At 50.1% G+C, this 20,142-nt stretch overlaps 1 protein-coding gene across 2 annotated transcripts in view; it reads right to left on the reverse strand.

Annotated features, from left to right (window-relative positions):
• Positions 1–20,142, reverse strand: part of LBH (LBH regulator of WNT signaling pathway) — a 68,964-nt gene that overhangs the window by 20,527 nt on the left and 28,295 nt on the right. The window contains exons 1-2 of one of the 2 annotated variants that reach the window (XM_060169922.1): positions 5,381–5,615; positions 2,697–2,799 (exon numbers count right to left, since the gene is read on the reverse strand). In XM_060169922.1, the coding sequence (XP_060025905.1) occupies positions 2,697–2,799; positions 5,381–5,406 (129 nt within the window). In that variant the 5' untranslated portion in view covers positions 5,407–5,615. Of the gene's footprint in view, positions 1–2,696; positions 2,800–5,380; positions 5,616–20,142 lie in introns of those variants that run through there. The other variant, XM_060169921.1, reaches the window with a different exon arrangement.

Raw genomic sequence — 20,142 nt, forward strand, 5'->3', positions numbered from 1 at the left:
TCAACTGCCAAGTTGGGATTGATGTCTCCTTCCCACTTTTAGTTCCTTGGAAAAGCAGGTCGCAGTAAAAGCCATGTACTATTATTACCCTCAGGAGGAATGCCAAGAACAGAGTTCAAAGATCTCCTGCCCCCAGAGCCAAGCCTAGCCTGAGCATGTACAATGGACAGGCTCCAGCCAAGTGCAGCCCCAGCCAATCCCCAGAGCTCTGGTGGGAATGTGTTTAATTGGATGGCACTGGCTTTGAGTGGGCCCAGAAAATACCGGTCTCATGACAATTGGCAGACCAGTTCGCTGCACAGCCCTGCGCCTGGCTGAAACAGGGGCAAGCCAAGGGGTATCTGAAGGTGCAACAAAATTAGAGGTGGAAGTGTCCTCTCAAAGTCTCTTTCAAGGCCCAGCCCCAGTCTGACCTCCTTCTCCCAAGCCTTTAGATTGCCACACATCCCTGGACTGACCGTAGCTTTCATATTGCTCCACCAGATGGCCTGTGTTCCAGTTATGTACATGCTAGTTTCCCACGTGAGCCCTGGACCCTTCCTACAATGCCCAGCATAGCATGTTACGTACAGCAAGTGTCCAATAAATACCGCTTGCTTGACGATAACCACCTCTCTCCCCTTTCTCTTCACGAGGCAACCAGAAGACCTTTCTGAAATCTTGTGACAGAGTGCTTTGAAGTTCTAGGTAAGATATTTTGGAACTGTGCAGTAGTCCCCATTCAGGTAGCAGGGCAGATTTCCTGAGAGGCTGTGAAAACTGGGCCCTAAGTCTAGCACCACAAAGGAAAATTTGAGGGCCCTTTTCTTAGGCAGAATCGAGTTAACTTAGGAACCCAGAGGCGATTTTATTTTCCTCCTGCCGTGGCAGCCCCAATTCAGCTGTCCTCACCCGGCACTGCAGCCCCTTCTTGGGTCATGACCTGTTCTTACCCTCAGATCCAGCGGAATGGGCTGAAGGTCAAGAAAACTGCCCTGTAGGACCTGGTCCTTTATCCTGGAACACGTTCAAAAGGAGAATATCAAAAAGCACACACAGACATACTGATGACTGTGTTTGGAAAGGTTTTGTGATGGAAATCTAAAACCCAGAACTGAAAAAACAAAAAAAACAAAAAACACCTCACCTGTAACCACAAAGAGATTCGGTCTGATTCAGTGGCTTGGAAACTGGTATCCAAAAACACCCCAGCTGGTAGGTCAGGAAACTTCTACCCTCCCACAGGCTGTGGGGCTTTCAATTGTCTCTCTCAGACCCACTCTGAGGGTGGAAGGTACAAAACCAACCAGGAAAGGGTATTTTCCCCCTCCCTCTGAATCCCCTCAGCCTACCTGAATACTTATTTCCAGCCAGCAAAAGGGGCTTGGCCATTTTGACACACAACAAAGGGGCCTTCTCTAACCTCCCAAGTGTGTCTGAGGTGACTCTTGCTGTCACCTGCCAAATTACCTTACCCAACCTTAGCTTTCATCTCAGCTCTCTTTGATCACCCTCCCTCCATCACACCCACCCAGCTTTCTATTTTCTCTTCCTTCACAAAACAAATGCCCCTGGAATGGTTCTAAGGCAGAACAAGTCTAGATTCTAGCCAAGAGCCAACCTCAAGGCACAGACACATGATACATCAGAAGAGCAAGGTTTTGGAGTTCGAGACTCAAGTCATCCACTCAGTCTGAGCCCGTTTCCTCATCTGTGAAACAGAACAAAAATTCCCATCTCAGTGCCCACGGTCAAGAGTGAATGAGTAACATTTGTAAAGTGCATGGCCCATAGCCACATTCAGTTAATATCTGCTGAATGAGCCCATCACACTTCATTCATCTTCCCCAGCCAGCCATCCTACACAATTTCCCTAGCTCCGAGATCTTCCCTTAAGAACAGACTCTTTCCTCCCCTGAAGGTAATAACGTAGGCACTCTTCTTGGAAATCTGAAAACAGTTCACTGCTTCGGCGCTATCTGGAGGTCTCTGCAGCGGGCTGTGGGCAGTGGAAAGTGAACGGCAGGCCAGAATCCGAATGGGCTGAGAATCTGAAGGTGTTACTTAGACCACTTTTTTGGTCCTTATATACTCTGGATCCACCACACAGCATAATCTCTACGCTGGCTCCTGGCAATAACATCCCTGAGAGAGCTACCCTTCTGGGAAAGGTCTCTTCAACTCTAAGTAGTTTGAACATTAACCCTGTTGGAATCAGTTGGTCAACCATCAACCAGAGGAAGAAAGCAGCATTTGACACAGCAATGCCTCCACCAGACTACCTTCCCCATAAGCTGCCCCTCACAGCAATGTTGCTACTGCCCAAGGCTTGGGTGGGGAGGGAAGTTCTGATCTGAACTGACTGCACATTATCACTTCCCCCTTTGCCACCACGAAGGGGAGAGTCCACGGCAGCCAGGATGACTAATTAATAACATCAGCTCATGCTTCCTGAACGCTTACTGCCTCCCAGGTACTGTGAATGCCTTATCCATGTCATCTCATCATGTTGAATCTTCACCACAATTCTGTGAAGTAAGGACTCTTGTTGCCCCATTTTACAGATTAAGAAACCGAGGCTTACTGGCATTAGGGGACTTTCTCAAGGGCGCATAGCTCTTACAAACAGCACTGGGATATAGAACCAAGTCTGCCTCCAGCCCCAGCAAAAGACACTAGGCTCTAAGGAACCAGAAGGAAGCCAGTACTGAACTTACCTGATAGGAAAGGCCATCCTTTCGGGGGCTGAGGCCTATTTCCTCCATGGATGGGGTGTTCATCATCACCTCAGTCATCTCGGCTGATCTCAGATAGTCAGGGCTGCCAAGAAACCCAGAGCAAAAGTCAACAAACACACGCACTTTCACATGCCTACTCTCAGTGCCTTCTGCTGTTAAATTAGAGGACTGCCTGGAAGCAGGATGAGAGGTGTTCAAAACAGAACTCGCTGAAAAACGAGCTCATGCCCCAAGGAAGCACCTTACAAGCCTAGAGCATCAGGGCTCTCAACCTCCACCAACAAAGCCCATTGTCTGAAAACCGCTCTGGCAAACCTCCTCTTCCCTCCTCTCCTGTACTAGTCCCTACTGGCAGGGAGCGACTCTGGATTTTCTTTTAAGTGACAGAACTAGAAAAAAAAAAAAAAAACAGTAAGTAGCTGAGGCCATCTATCTATATTAAAACCAATTCAACCCGTCTCTAGGGGAACTGAATATTATTATTACATAATGATAACAGGTCAACCTCAGAGAAACCAAGTTCGATAATGCTGCCTTCCTAAATTTCTCTCTGTGTCTCTGGTGTTCCTTTTTGCAAAATGTCCCACTTAAAGCCCCAAAGGGTCAGCTTTCTGAAAGCTTCACATCTGCCATCCAACCTCCTTCTCTAGCCCCAGCCACAGCAGCTGCAAGCTCACAGCTTGAAAAACATCCCCTGGATTAAAAGCCTTAAGGATGCCCGGACTCTGACTGCAAAGGAAATTTCCAGAGGGGCCAAGCTGGCCCACCAATGGCTGACATGTGAAAGTGCTTTGTACTCTGTAAGCAGGATACAAATGTTCCATTATCCTCACACAAGCCATGGGCACGTACAGGGTCCCGAATGTGTAATGCCAAATAGCACATACCAAAGTCAGTGTACTCCCTACACAACAGGCAATATTTTCACCATCATGCCTTTACACATGGTTAAAAAAAAAAAATGTAGGGTAGGCCTTAGAAAGACTGTATCTAAGGAAACAGGGGTACCAAACTCTTCTTCATTTTACAGCTACTACATAGAGTAGAAATGGCACAGGAGTTGGAAACAGAAGCAATAGGTTCTGGTCCAAGCTATGCCACTCAAGTGCTGTGTGATCTTGAACAGGTCATATAACCTCTCTGAGCTGCAGATGCGCTGTTAGTCTGTTACCACGATGCTAATAATGCATATCTCACAGTTATGGTAAAGGACTAATCTCTGGGGGGGAAAGCATTGCAAACCATGAAATGCCAATCAACTGTAAAATAATACCAAACCTTAATCTCTCAGGGGACAATAACCCTGATGAGTCTGAACACCATTTTGGCAAGTTTTGAGTGGCCAGGGGCACACAGCCTCCACTGCCTTCCAAGTCTCACCCATATGGTACCTGGAGGTGGGAGGGAAGGAGAGCTCAGAGGAGAGAGGTACGCAAGCCTCCGGGGTGAGGAAGTTTTTACTTTGAGAGTTCAGTCTCCTTTCTAAACAGAGACGGGCTGGATTGGGGGAGGGGAGACTAAAAGAAGATGCTAGGCTTCCGGGCAAGTTTAGGGTCAGGAGCTAGGACTCCAAAGTCGGTTTCCCCCTGGGTTATGGAGAGGCTACTGCCCACCCCCAACGTAATGGGCCAGAAGAGCGCCCACCGGGCTCTCGCCAGGCTCTTAGCCTGGTGTCCGGGCGTTCGCTCCTCGCTCCCGGCTGTGGCGCGGGGCCGAAAAGTTGAAGCAAGAAGCATGAACTTTCCGGTATCTGAGCTGAGCAGGACTGCGCGGACATGGAGCCTGCGGGGCCGGGCTCTCCACGCCCGCACCTGGGAGCGAGCTCCAGGCCGCCAGTGCTCGCCCCCCGACAGCTCTTCCTCTTCCCCAGAGCAGGAAGGAAGCAGCAGCCGGTGCGCAAGTCCCAGCGGCCGTGGGCCTCGCTCTTCAACGAGGCGGGCGCCCGGGGCGCATCCCTCCCAGCCCCGATACCCGGTCGGGTGCAACCTCCGCCTCCCCCCACCCGGCCCGGGCTCCTTCCCGGCGGGCCCGGTGAGGGCGGCTCCTCCCCAACCCGGGGCCCCATCAAGGCGCGTCGGGTTTAGGGTCTATGGAGAGAAAAGGGATCGAGAGGGTGCAGCGAGGAACTGTGCTGCTGCCTGTGGCTTCAGTCGAGTTACGTGTGGGGAGAGCGTTTTCCATCACCCCTCGGAGCTCTGCAAAAGCCGCCGCTGCACCAGCTCAGCCCCGCTGCCGCCGGCCTCGACGCCAAGACTTGCATGCAAACAAAAAGGAAAAGGGGAGGGGCCCGGGGAGAGCAGGAGCCCCCTACGCCAGGCAGGGCGCGCGCCTCCCGCAGCCCTCCGCGACGGGGCTTTTATTAGCCGGGTTCAGCCGTGACCCCTGGTTCTCCCCCGACCCCACTACGGCCGTACGCACACCCTCCCAGCCGTCACTTAAGTGAGAGCTTCGAGTTCACTTCCTTTGTCTGGATGCTCTCAGCGCCACCTCCCCACCCCCACCTTTGCAACCTTGACGTTGACTCCTGCTCCGGCTTGGGCGGCGGGTTAGTGCCCGGCGCCCGCGCCACCCGCTGCCCTCGCACAGAGCAGGCACGAGCAGGCGCCCGGGCCCCGCAGCCACGGCCGCGAGACGGATGCCCGCCGAGGGCGCAGGATACTCACCAGTGAATGGGGAAATATACAGACATGAAGTCCTAGGGGAGCCTGACCCACGCCCTTGTGATTTAAACACGGTCACTGCGTCTCGGGTAAGGATGTCACGGGCGCAGACAGGCGCGGCAGGCTGCCGAGTGTGGGCACTGGGCGTTCGCCGGTCCGCCTCCCGGAGACAGCCCCACTGCCAGCAGCGTCGGCAAAGCAGACGGAGCTCTCGGCTCTCCACCGAGCTCGCAGCCCCACAAAGAGCCCAGGAAGCCGTATTTATAGGGGCGGGGGCGGGGCTCGGCTCCGGGAGGCCCCGCCCCCCCTCGCCCACTCCTGGAATAACGTCACCAAAATCATGAATGGCTTCGGCGCTCGCAGCTCCCGCTGGCGACGGCTCGGGGGCGCGCTCGGCTCTGCTCCCCGAGGGCAGTGGTTTGCTGCAGCTTCTAGCCCGGCCCCCACCCCACGACTCACACACTCAAACACGCGCGTGGCCACGCGCGCGCGCACACACACGCACGCACGCAAGGGGACCGGAGTTCAATGTCAACGCTACTTCAGACCTACAATCCCGCGGGCGTTGGCGCCCCGCGCCCCTCTCCCTGCACACACCTCTGGGGCCGGGTGGGGGGGTACTTGGGGGCAGAGGACCGTGGTGTGAGGAGGGCGCCGGGGCCCGCTCCGGACGTGACCGCTCGGCGCGGGGGCGGGCGCCATCCCTCAACCAGTGACCTCTTTTGTACCCACTCGCCGTCCTCGGCCCACACCTCGGGACCCCTCTTCAGCGTACATCCCCCAAACTAGGCCTTTCCCTGGCATCCTCGCCCGTGGCACCTGGATTGCTGCGCCCGAGACGCGTCTCTTCTATCCCTGGGAAGATACGTGCAAATGAGAGCACAGCTAAAAAAGAGGCAGTGGGAAGGTGGGAGGGGACGCGGAGCTGCGGGACCGAGTGCCCGCGGGGGTCACGTTAGCTTGCAAGGGACTGGTCTGCAGCCCTGAGAGCCGTGGAGGGTGCGCGAAAGGATGTGGTGTCGTCCTAGGGTTTTTCCATTGGACACATACACACCCGAGCCGTGGCGGGGGAACGGGGGTGCTGGAGGACGCCGCACAAGCACATCCCACCAGCCTTGGCTCCCAGATCTCCTCCAAGAAGAAGAAACAAAGAGCTTCAGCCGAACCCCTCCCACACTGCCCGGGAATTGCAACGCCGGGAGTCCCTCCGTGCGGTCAGGCTGCGCAGCCCCCAGAGCAGGGATGGGAGTCTGCCCCTCTGTGGCTGGAGTGCGTTGCTTCACACCTCTGCCTCAGAGACTCCTGTAAAATGGCTTTATAACCCTGACTTAAGTGTGTACTGGGGACAGAGGAAGTCTATGTGTGTGTGGAGGGGGGAGGAGGGGTGACAGGGGGAGGACGGTATCCAAAACTAGGCAAAATGAAGTGTGCACTGAAGTCAGCTCTTTGAAAGATAGTGAATGTATTGAATCCATATATATGCGCTTAAAAGTAGAAACATCAGGTTTATCTCAGGTAAAGGAGGATAGGATTAATGGTGAGGGTTTAACAGTGGCAGGGCCATGAGGAGGCACTCATAATTTGATCAGCCCTCTCAAGCCAACCCAAATAAAAATAATCGATAAGAATTGACAAGAATAATTAAATTAAAACTAACTTTGCTATTTTTAGTCATTCATATATACAACCTGAATAAAAACAGTGAACTTCCAATGAAAATGCAGCTTCAAGATCAGCCCCCTAGGGACTTCCCCGGTGGCACAGTGGTTAAGAATCCACCTGCCAATGCAGGGGACACTGGTTCGAGCCCTGATCCGGGAAGATCCCACATGCCGCAGAGCAGCTAAGCCTGTGTGCCACAACTGCTGAGCCTGAGTTCTAGAGCCCGTGCTCCGCAACAAGAGAAGCTACCGCAATGAGAAGCCCGCGCACCGCAACGAAGAGTAGCCCCCACTCACCACAGCTAGAAAAAGCCTGAGTGCAGCAACAAAGACCCAACGCAGCCAAAAAATAAAATAAAAAAGATCAGCCCCCTAGTTGCTCCCTCCAACCAGAGAAATTCAGGAGCTTCTCGTCACCCCCATCTCCACTCCCTCCCCACAAGATAAATCAGAAATTGATTTGTGCTTCTAAGTACCACCTCCATTCTGCTCCTCTGGAGGTACTGTCCTGATGGGAGGGCGATGATGCTTCTGTGGACAGGTGCCATGGTGGGATGGGGATTCCAGGTGTGAGGTTACTGCTGCCAGGGGACTCTGTTTGTGCCTTGGGTGTAGGGTGGGGAAGCTTCTCAAAGGGTCGGTGTGACATGTCATCTACTCCACCAAAGGAGAAGCCAGTGCTTAGAGAACTGGTTTCCAGGCTGGACTTTCTGGGGCACTTAGAGGAGAGTGCCTGAGCTAGAGCCTGGGTGAGCAGAACTGATGCCTTCTGCCATCTCTCCCCAGTAGCAACCCGTGGCAAGGCCTGGCATGAAAGACTGTCTCACCACTTTTACACCAACAGCCGTGCATTATATCTTTGTGATTACTGCTTTGTGAAACTTTCAAAACTCAGAAAGCTACCCACACACACACACCCCTTAGTGTCAAAATGGCCTCATTTTTGAGAAGAGGATGGGAAGTAAGGCCTCCATCAGCAGATATCTGGCCTATCGGGCCTCTGGAAAAATTTCCTACATTGGAGAACATTGAGGTAATTATCTTATGCTCCTCTTGGGGAAAATTTGTATTAATGCCAATTTTAGCTAAATTTCACCTCCGTCAGTAGGATGCAGTTGAAAGTAAGCCTTGAGTTGGGACCCCAAATCTATAGTTTCTGTTTCCCCTCTGGGTCCCCATGACACATTCATTCATTTGAAAACATGGGAAGCATAGGGCTAAACTTTTATACAACTATAATAAATATAACATTTCTCAATCCGAATACTCTCTATAGCACCTGGCAGGTTTTCAAAGCATTTCCATGATCTCAACTTTCAAAAGAATGTAGAAAGATTACCATAGCACAACTTTACAGATATGCCAACAGAAGCTGAAATAAATGAAGGGGGTTTCCAAGGATCATACAGCCACTCTACTACACTGCTGTGGGGCACTGTGTTTCCTTCATCTCTCTAAAGACACAGGTTATTTTAACCTGCAGACTGACCATTTCTTCCCAATACCCCATGAGATAGGTTTCTATCTCTGCTTTCTTTGAATAAATGAAGAAACAGAAACACAAACGAATGAAGTTGCATTGAGCTGCAGAAACTTAGAGCTGAAAGAGACTTTCCAAATCACCGAGTCCAGTCTCCTCATTTTACAGGTGAGAAGACATCGAAGATTAAGTGGCATGTCCAAGGTCGCCAGGCTATTAAGTGGTATTGATGGAACCTGAACGCAGGCCTTCAAACTGCTGGTCAAATGTTCTTTCCACGACAACCCCACGCCTTGCACTGCACTTGCCAGGAAGTCAGCAACAGAAGTCAAACACACGACCCGGTCTCTTGAAACCCCCTGAGTCCACCACCACCATTTATTGAGCATTTACTATGTGCAGACCAGGGAACTAAATACGTTTCCGTAGTCCCTTCTCCTACCTTTGTCCCCAGGAACTAGAAAGTTGAATTGCAATTCTGCTTCGATAAAAATCCAAGTGTAATGAGAACTTTACAACTTGAAAAATCCAAGTTGTAATGCTTTCCAACATTACATAAATCCAGTTTCCCAGCTCCTTCTCACTCTCACCTAAAATAAGAGTTAAAAAAAAGAATAAAGGTACTGAGCTTTATATCTCAGACACCACTATGCCATGTATGCAGGACACGTCTCTAATTACTCATTGAGTAAAAAAGTCTCCATCCACATTCATTTAGCAACATATTCCCACACTTTATGTCCCTTCTGCCTTTGCAAAAAGGCAGTATTGCTCGCAATTTGCCTAGTAGTGGTGAAGCTGGTTCTTGGGTTAGCTAGAAGGGACTTCACAAAGTAAGTTTGTTGAGATACATTCACATCTGTTAGAACACTTATGCCTCACAAACAACTTTAAGACAGAGGCACTGTTGCCCCATTTGAGAGCTGAAAAAAGAGGTTCTGAGAGGTTAAGTAACGTGACTCTCAAATGGCTCAACTAAAATTTGACTCTGGGGCTTGTTGGTTCTAAAGCCTATATTTTCCCCACAATGCGACATTTATCCTCCCCTCTGTGGCTTTGTTTGTTTTAACAGCTAATCTATAAACTGAATACACAGGTGTTGATTCCAATAGCAAAGATCAGGACTACTTTGTGACCATCCAGTGGGGTAGTAGGGCTGGCAGAATAAAATTTCCCACCCTGGGAATCTAGGAATTTCTCAAACTATCAGTCAAAGGCTTGGGGTTAAAAAAAAAAAAGTGAGTGGGAGAAAGGGAGTTTCTAGCCAATTTTTCAGTGAAATTCATTTGAGTATATAAGAAATCTGAAAGGCAAGAATGTGTGTGGGTTGATGTGAGGATGAAATGAGATAATGTTATGAAAACACTTGGTAAGTTGGAAAGCACTGAGCAGATGCACGGCTTGTTTTTAAGATGTGGAGGGGGAGGAAAGAAGGGGTTCGGCAGACATGATTGCATCTGCTTCACTTTTTCACTTATTTCAACCACAGACTGCCCCATTTTCCCCTGGAGCCCCTTGACTGAAGTTTCCAGCTTTTGTGGGGCAGCCATCAGAGGCAAGCAGTGAAGCTCTGCCTGGTGGGCACTGCTGTGGTGCCAGAGTCCTAGCAGCTCCCCTCACACCCCATGGAGTTTTCAGTGCCTCCCAGCAAGCGTTCAGCTGGGTTCTGGGCACACGATGAATGAGCGGGCCTGAGAGTGTGGGCACGCTCTCCCACCTCGGCCGTTAAGGAATTAGCAGTCCATGACACAGAGCAACCCAAACCCACCAGACAGAATCCTCTAGCCTTCCACTGACTTTGCTCTAAGTCCTCAGCAAGTTGTGTAAACTCTCTGTCTCAGACTCCTAAAGCAATAAGGCAGGCAATAGCGTCTCTTTTTAGCTCTCAGGGCACTAATAAGGCTGAGAGAAGTTGCTTTAATAAATGCTCAAGGGCGAAGTGCTCTGCATCCTATCATCAGAGCCCTGCAGCCCAGTATGAAGCCCGTGGATGCTCTTGCCCTGTGCATCTCACGAGGAGCCTCCACCGTTCTGCCCAGAATGTTCTCACCCCCAAAAGAAGCCTGGGATCTGGCAGCCCATGAACTCTTGCCTTCCCAAATATCAAAGAGATTTCAGCCCTGGCTTATTCTTTATTTCTATCAAGGGGGCTTTGAACCAAAGGGATTTTTTCAGAGAAAGAAAACTCTATGGAATCTTTAGGGTCCAGGCTCTTAAAAGAAAACACTAAAACTGGAACCAGTTCAAGGCTCTCGTGTCCAATTAAGGAAATACTCACATTCCTGTCCTGGCTCTGGCCCTAGCGTGCTTTCTCTCTTTCCACATCTACACAGGAATGTACTTTAACAGCCAGAAAAGAGGTTACTATCACCAGGACACAGATCATATAGCAGAGGGCTCCTCGGGGTGGACTCCAGCAGGCTGATACCTTCCTCGAATTAGACAAAGAGCACAGACCACAGAACAATCCAAATTCCCTTCATACCACCCTACCCCCCCGCCCCCGCCATTTCACCCACACCTCTGGACCACAGAAACTCCATGGCTCCTGTGGGGTTAGGAAAAAAGAGAAAAACACTTACAATAGTTTCTTGTGAAGAAAAGCACTTTCAGTTTTCTTTTCAAATATACAGGATGTCAGCTAGCTTCCTCCAGGGCCAGCTGTGTCCCTCTTGATTTCACACCCACTGTTCCTCCTTGGAGGAACAAGCAGTGAATTATGCACGCTGAGCAGCTCCTTCTGAAGGCCTCTGCCAACTCTGTAACCCAAGCTAACACCAGCTCACTGGAGTCCCCCGTGTACTTCACACCCACATGGTGCCCAGCCTTGGGATCAGATAGCTGGGTCCATATTACACCTTCCTGACCTTTCAACAACAATTCTACCAACAGGTAGAATTAAGGAGGTATTAAGCACCTACTACACGCCAGATGGTGGAGTTCCAAGGAATTATTTTAGGAGGTCTTTAGTTCTCTCCCATCTCCATCACCCCCAAAACCATCTCAAATAGACACACACACTATGTGATAATAGGGGGTCTGATGGGCCAACACAGCTCTAAGACAAATCACTAAATTGTTTTAGCGATCCCCTAAATAATTATAAAGCCGAATAAAAACAGCACGTGTGCCATGTAAGTACCGTTTGCATATAAAAACCCTAGCCTCTGTGATTTGATTGAAATAAAACTAAATGTGTTGTCCTCCTCCAAAAAACAAAACAAAACAAAAACAGAAAATCCCTAGCCTCTACCCTTCCTACCAGATTTTCTATCCCTGAGTTCCCTTTATAAAGAAATCAGGGGCTGCCTCTGGTGCTTGGCATGGTGTCCGTCACTGGGGAGATTGGGAGATGCCAGCCCCTCTAGGACCATCTGACAGCTGTTGTGATAGAGATGTGAGCATGGGGGGTGTCGTGATTACTCTTGTCCTGGGGAGAAGGGTGCTGACTACCAGAATATAAATTCTACAAGGGCAAGGATTGAGTCCGTTTTGTTTACTGCTGTACCTTTACCACCTGGAAGGGTGCCTGGCACATGGTAGGCACTCAAGAAATAGTTGTTGAATAAATGAATGGTATCAGGAGAAGCGAAAGGGAAAGGATGCTACTGAGCTGGCCTCAAAGGATGGGTAAAAGCCAGAGAAAGGCGATGCTAGCAACAAGAACAGCATAAGCAAAGACCCAGGGGTGAGAAAGTGCCAGGGTGTGCTGGGAACCAGGAGTGAGCAAAAGAATCTAGATCTTGGGGGGGGACACTGGAGGCCCCTAGGACTCCAAGTCTGCATGTGAAATGCAATACTTATTTGTTAGGAAAGGGCCTTGTGCTCAACCGCATGGGCTGTGCACCAAATTTCTGGCAGGAAAAATGTCTGGAACTTCTGTTAGCCAAACCAGTCCAGTTTTCCCCACCTCTACATTATTTGAGTTAACATCAGCATTTCTCCTCCAGTTGGGTGGGGCCTAAGCAGAAGTGTTAAGTAGGTCAGATTGAATTTATGTGAATCGTGTCTTCTGAGACTTCCCCTTTCCATCTCCTCTTGTTTCACACCTTTTTTCTGACCCGCCTCAGGCACCCACTGATCTCAAGAAACCCATGCTCCCTCCTACATATTGGCCTTCCAAACTCCAAAGCCATCTTTTTTCTTTTCCAAAGAAAAGTCCACTCTTCAACGCCCTAATCTCAGGCAGCTGCCAAGCAAGTGAACTTGATCTGCCAAATTCACACTATTGTGAGAATGACATGCTCACAATACCTCCAGGGTCTCCATCTCATAGTGCCATTTCAGGCAGGATGAGTGGGTGAGAGGGAAGATCTCTGTGGTCCCGGAGCCTGGAGTATGGTTGATGGTTGGAGGCTGAGGGGAAACCATGCCCTGAGAGGATAGAGAAGGAAGTGAACCCCTCAGAAGGGCTGGGTGGGTGCAACCATGGGCACAATAGAAAATGAGTTCCCTAGTTGGTCACAGCCCTTCTGGAGGGATCTGACGGGAATCTTTGACCCCAGCTCGAATCTGACGACAGCATTGGAGCAGATTAACGCCAGTGATCAATGGGGAGGGGTATAAAAAGTCTGGGCAGATCATTTTCTTCCTTCCTTTGTACTAAGAAGGGATGGAGTTTTAGACCAAAGGATACTTCTCGAAGTGGACCCCAGGCACCCAGCACCCCTGCCCAGGCCAGGCCAAGCAGCCCACGTGTGCACCAGGAGAGGTGGCCTTGACATCACTGCTGAAGTCCTGCACCAGTGTGAGCAAAGCTGATGACAGGTCGTGATGGCGAGGAAGGCCAAATGCCCTTTCACATGCTTGATGAGGCCCTGGGGCGTCAGAGGCTTCCATGAAGGGTTTCTAAGCCTTGCGAGTGGACGGCGTGGCACATGGGCTCGGGCAGAGCCAGGGACAGTACTGCTCACCAGCTACTGAGGACAGTGGGGCAGCTGTCCCCCACGTCCTCCACCCCCGACCCTGACATCAAAGCCTGAACTGCAGGACCCTTGCCTTGCATCCCCACCTGCCTTCTGAGAGAGCACCTGGCCGTCTCCTTTCTCATCACCCTGGCATCCTCTTTTTTTTTTTTTTTTTTGCGGTACGCGGGCCTCTCACTGTTGTGGCCTCTCCCATTGCAGAGCACAGGCTCCGGACGCGCAGACTCAGCGGCCATGGCTCACGGGCCCAGCCGCTCCGCGGCATGTGGGATCTTCCCGGACCGGGGCACGAACCCGCGTCCCCTGCATCAGCAGGCGGACTCTCAACCACTGCGCCACCAGGGAAGCCCTGGCATCCTCTTAAGAAAGGAAAATCAGGGCTTCCCTGGTGGCGCAATGGTTAAGAATCCACCTGCCAATGCAGGAGACACGGGTTCGAGCCCTGGTTCAGGAACATCCCACATGCTGCGGAGCAACTAAGCCCGTGCGCCACAACTACTGAGCCTGCGCTCTAGACCCGCAAGCCACAACTACTGAGCCCGCGTGCCACAGCTACTGAAGCCCGTGCACCTAGACTCTGTGCTCCATAACAAAAGAAGCCACCACAATGAGAAGCCCGCGCACCGCAACAAAGAGTAGACTCTACTCGCCACAACTAGAGAAAGCCTGCACACAGCAACCAGGACCCAATGTAGCCAAAAATAAATAAATTAAATAAATAAATTTTAAAAAAAAAGAAAAAGAAAGGAAAACCAGAAATAGGGAAGGAGACCCTCCTGAGGCTGTTTTCTAACTTCACTCTTTAATGCCCTGATGTTACTATTGAAAAAAGCTAGAGCATTCCAGTCTTTCAGGAGGCTGGGGGTGGGCGGCTCCCGCCCCTAGCCACAGGCTTTTTTTTATTTAGGGGTAGTTGGAGAACCCAACTGAAAGCCCTGACCCACTTCACTTCCTGTTCCTCACTGGAGGAGGTCTCCTCCACACATGTTCCCCAGGGTTATTCTCCTGTTATTGCCTCCACCTCCAGGACCCTAATGTTCCCCAGTTCTTACTAATTTCCTCATTTAAAAAGAAGAATATATAAAGACTAATGAATTACACACCACATATGATGTTGTCTGACATTCTTAATAAGAGAATGAACAGGTCTCTTTACTTGTCTGGCCTCAGTTTGCTCCTCTGTAAAATGGACCTTATATTCCCTGCCCTCAGCTCGTCACACATAAGGGTGCAGTCGCGGCAGACACTCGGCTTCCTTGGCAGAAAGGTACAGTGTTAAATTATTCTCTACTGGATCTGCTTGAAGATGAACAGTAAAAAGAAGGGATAGTGAAACCCACATCAATTATTTCATTTTGTTGCTTAACAGGAAAACATAGCAAAGGTAGCAACCCTTTCTTGTTTTCTGAGAGAGGCCAAGCCAGTTCTCTTAGAAGAGGATGATGCCAAACATAATGGTTGATAACCCATCTCTCCCTCTTCCCAGCACATTTCTCAGAGTATTTGCACTAGTCTTGCACTTGCCAATGCCTTGGCTAGAAGCACACGGTGTGTGAACTGCTGCATTTCCATCAAAGCCCAGGGAGGTTCCACCAGCCTTAATTGGCAGGCAGACGGCGTCCCGCCTTCACAGCCTGCCCTTCTGAACATGGGGACACGGGCAGATGAAAGCTATTTGTTCAACAAGGAACATTAAGAAATACCCTGGAATTGAATGCCAGCAAGTCACCCAGCTCTTTTTTTGTTCTTGGGACCTCCACATGTCCACACAGGCACATACACTTACATGCCAGGGGCACCTCCGCAGTTGAACAAGAGCTCTGTTTTCTGGGTCTAAGGTAGGGAAATCACGCTGACCTCAATCCAAATAGAAACAGAAACTTATCCAATTCATGTTGTTTTACCACTTTGTGTATGAGTGTTTGTCACAAGCAGCAACAAATACCTCCCAGTGACTACAGGGGAAACAGGTGTGAAGGACTGGTGTGATTCCAGTATCTCTGACATTCTCTTCCTTCCATAGAGCGATGACGGGGGCAGTGGGGGCCATCACCGTGACAGGAGCCCGCACAGGTATAACCATCTGACGGTAAGTAAGGAGGGGCGAGCTGGAGCAAGGGAAGTCAGAAGGGGACCTGCTGTGATGGCCCAAGAGAGAGGTTGTGTCCATGGGAGGTGCAGATGACAAGGTGAGAGGCCATGCAGAGATGGAGGCTTTAGAACTCGGTAATTGTTTGGACGTGAGAGCAGAAGGGAGAAGGAATTGGAAAAGTCTTGGAGTTCTTGAGCTTGGGTGACTGGAAAACTGCCACCATACACTGGAAAAACAAAGCCCAGAAGGGACTGATTTGGGGAGAAGAGGATCATGTCAGTTTTAGATGGGTGGGGCGTCCATGTGATGACTGCCTGTTGAGTTGCGGCTGTGGCTATAAGTGTTGTCACACCATCCACACTAGTTGTTTCTCTCACTCTGGGATCCCTGGTGGCTAAGGCTTCTGTTCTGAAGGTCAGGTCTGGCAAGTCTCTGTGCCGTGGGTGCTTTGAAGCTGTTGCAGACTAGGTTCTTCAGGGGCAGCTGTGGAGACAGGGTTTGGGGCCAACACTGATGAAAGGAAGGGGAAGAAGCAGGCTTGGGCCGAGAAGGAAGTCTAATGCAGGCTCAACAAATCTCAGCCAATCCTATGGGGAGCTGTGGGGGAAATATTACCTGTCAGAGTGTCCTGCATTGGGACAAAATGCCTGGGCCTTTGTTCTCCTGCATCTGCGGTGTGGGCTGTCCTGGGGAAGGCCTGATCTTGGCAGAGGAGGCCCTCTTCAGCCGAGGCTGACCTTGAAGGAGCTGGGAGCTGGATGCAATCTGCTGACCCCACTCCCAGCACCTGGGCAGCAGGTGCTCCCCTGAAGCGGATCCAGGTGGCACATTTCCATTTCTATCACAGACCCCAAAGCTTGCAACTCTGCTTTCTTGCCTCTCTTCCATTTGCCGTGCATCACGGAGGACCACAGCTTGGGGAATCCTCCTGGAACGGACAGATTAGATGCCAGCCCATCTTCTCCCTTTTGCAGGCAACAGAAGTAAGGCCCAGAGAGAGGAGTTGACTTTCCTCAGTTCTGACAGTCAGTGAGCGTGAACTCAGGACCAGCACTGGTCCTCTGGCTCCTCAGCCTGTGCTTTCCCAGGAAAAGAGACTGCTCTGTGCCCAGCAAGTCATGGCGGGCAGACCGTTGCTCCCAGCTCGGGGATGGGCTACAGGTTGTGCCCCGTCTTCACCTTCATTGTCTGCAGATTTGCTGGGAGTGCTCAGGACGCACACCCCAAAATTAAGTGAGGTGGGCACAAGACCTGGAGAGCAGACTAAATTCAGATTCGCAGAGAGGCAGGCGTGAGGAGTGCTTAGAAATCAGACTGTCAGATTACCAGAGCAGTTCCTTGCCTCTGATTTTTATCCTGGGACGAAGCCAGCTCCGCAGGGGTCATTCTGGAATCTTTCACAATTGCTCTCGATGGACTAGGCATTGGCACGGCCGTCAGCCTGCACTGGGCGCATTAGAGGAAACATCCCCATGAAACGACCCGTGGGACTTCCCATAGAGCTGGTGTTGAGGACACTCTTGATGACATTCCACTGTGTCTTCTGGTTCTCCCTCATGAAGCCCCATGGGGAACCTCAGCACCAGGAATAGCTGTGCTTCTCTGAAGCAGCTGCTTCATTTTTATAGCATAGGTGTAGTGAATGCTGTCCATGCTTTTCTTTTTTGCTTTGTAGGTTAGGAAGTCAGAGCTCGATTTAAGATAACTTAGTCCAAGTGCGTGGGACCTTAAAATATTTGATAAGGTATTGACCACACCAGGCTTAATCCTCTTCTTTTATTTTCCCTTCCTCCCATATTCCCTCTCCTTATTTTTTTTTTAAAGTTTGCTCTCTTTTATGTGGTTTCCGTAAACTCCCTCAAATACTTTGTAGGATGATGTAATATGTAAATAACAAAATTAAATGTGACTTTTTGGAGGCCTTCAATTTGTCTTGGGACTTGCTGCTCTGAGTATTTTCTTCTGTGTAACAAGGATGGAGTTGTAATGGCTTCCAGGAGGACCTGAACCTGGCCTTCCCCACCCTGCAGTACAAATCATGGTCGCATCTTGGAACCACTATGGATGAGGTTCAAATGCTAATGGAGTCCTAGAGCAGTCCGACTTCCTAAGTGGTCACCAGAATTCAGGTCTTCCTGGTCTGGGGGTCTGGGGGAGAGTATCATATTTTTCCCACTTTGCCCTGTGTGTGGCCAGGACCAGCTAGCTGGATTGCCTTGCTGGTTGAGATGCAGATGTGATGCAAGTTCATACCCGGAAGTTGTCTGGGTTTTGCAAGGGCACATCACAGTTCTTGGAGGTATTTAAATATCTCCAGGTGGGTCAGTCAATTACAACTGCCTTCACGCTGGTGTTTACACAAGCTGGGGCATTTTTTTTCCCTCCTGCAGTCCTAAATGGCCCTTAAGAGGCATTCTTTCCAAGCTGACACATCAAAGCATCTCCTCCTGGTATTTAGAATCTTAAACCGCATTTCCTAGGGGTGAACACATCAGTACAATAGGGATTTGAAAACCAGACGTGTCCACCTTTCTGAGTGACTATCTCTACTGTGGCCAGGGCTTACTGGGCCAAACATTCACTCCAGGATTCCTGAAGTCCTGTGCTTGGCCCTGATGATTCTGTACAAAAGGAATTATTCATTCTCGGATGTCAAGTGGGCCGATCACCACAAGCAGACAACGCCCAGCCCTACACAGGGTGTGTATTATCCTTTGTCTTTGGGTTATTTCAGATCGCGGGGAAGGGGAAGGAAGATAGCAATGAAAGCTTTTGGAAATGACACTTACAGAGCAGGAATTAACCTCTCTTAGCCTCAAGTTCCTTGTCTGCCAAGGAAGGGGCAGGGATAATAATGCCTACCTTGCAGAGCTGGTATGAAGAGTAAAAGAGCTCAGTGACAGAAGACACCTGGTACAGCACCTGTCACAGAGTCAGACGGGGCTCCTTAAATGGTAACTATTTCGACCGTGTAAAATGCACACGGTCATCTCAACATTGAGGCTTTGCCAGCTCACAGTGTGCTCCATAGACCAGCACCATCAGTATCACCCAGCAGCTTGTTAGAAATGCAATTTCTCAGCCCTGCCCCAACCTGCTGAATCAGAAGCTGCATTTTAAGGAGATCCCCAGGTGACCATATGCACATTACAGTTTGAGAAACATCGAATTAAGGGACGTCTGTTTTACCTTTGAATCTGGTGGATTTGATGGCATTTCTCTTGGCAGGCACAGTCAGTAAATGAGTCTGTCAGTCAAATCTAGGCAATATTTACCTAACACAGCCTGCTTGGGGCCAGGCTGGCTCTGCGGTACCGCTGGCCAGCCCGTGGCTTGCCCTGCTCACCTGCCTGCCGCGGTCACCTGCTCAGTGGCCAAGGCTCCGGGGAGATGGAGGGCCCCTTGTTTACAGGGCAAGCACAGATAAGGTTTCTCACAGCCCCACCTGAGCTCCTGAGCCAAGGTAAACTTGCTCTCCAGAATCGCTCCCTGACTGGAAAATGTGTCAGTCTATTTATTTCTCACTCCCACTGGAAAAAAGGTGGGGTGGGGGGGAGTGGTTGGTCATGATGTCATTCTTTCCACGGAACTTCTCAAAGGCATCAAATTTCACGGTGACTTCCAGGCACTGCTTGTGTTTCGCTCCACAGTACAGAACAGAACTGGCCAGAAGCACAAGTTTCTCTTCCTTCTCCCAGCTCTCTGCCCCCTTCCTCCTTCTCTTTCTGGGGTTTTCACTCCCTGAGGGTTCTGCAGGCAGCCCTGCAAAAGGAACCTGGGAGCCACGAGGTGTGGAAAGTTTTCTTAGCATTTCTCTCACAGGTGACCTGCGTCTGGGGAAACAGTTGCTGGTTGGTGGGGATGGAGGGCAGGTGCTGGCTCTAAGTGGGTAGGGAAGGAACTCTCTGGGGGCAAGGTTAGCACTTTCCAACACATCAGAGAATTAGGAACAAAGGGTGAAATGATTTTTCTAAAACCATACAAAGAGTCAGCAACAATTGGGACCATTGCATTCATCACAATTCTTGTTTACATTTCTCTGGAGAAGAGCTGAGACTTTCTGATTGGAAAGTCTGGCTCCCACAATCTGACCAGAAAGCACTGGAGGAAATCTGGACTCGTGCTAGGAGTGCGAGCCCATCATTCATTCCCTTTGTCAATACATCAAGATGTCCTGTCATTCAACATTGCTTCCATCTCAAGTCTGAGGTACTTACTAAGAAAATGAGAATTAATAGAATAAGAGAAGGGCATTATGCAGACCAATAAAGACAATGTGCCGTGAACTGAGAAATATGATTAATCCAGTCCAATTTAAAAACTTTAAAAAATGTATTTGTAATATTTCAACATGTAGATAAAATCAGAGACTAACACAGTGAACACCTATGGACACACTTCACAGCTATATCAGTCAGGACAGAGTTGGTTGTGCTGTGGTAACAAACATCCCCAAATTTCAGTGGCCAAGAGCAATAAAGGTTCATCTCTCACTCATCCACCTGTACTCCATAGGTTATCTGGAAATATCATGTCTGCTTAGGGCCTGGGGAGGAGAGAAACTTTGTCTCTGGGCTGCCATGTTGGCCAACACTTTTGTGCACTGA

This window comes from Lagenorhynchus albirostris, chromosome 13 (assembly GCF_949774975.1).
Source record: "Lagenorhynchus albirostris chromosome 13, mLagAlb1.1, whole genome shotgun sequence".
NCBI classification, from domain to species: domain Eukaryota; kingdom Metazoa; phylum Chordata; class Mammalia; order Artiodactyla; family Delphinidae; genus Lagenorhynchus; species Lagenorhynchus albirostris.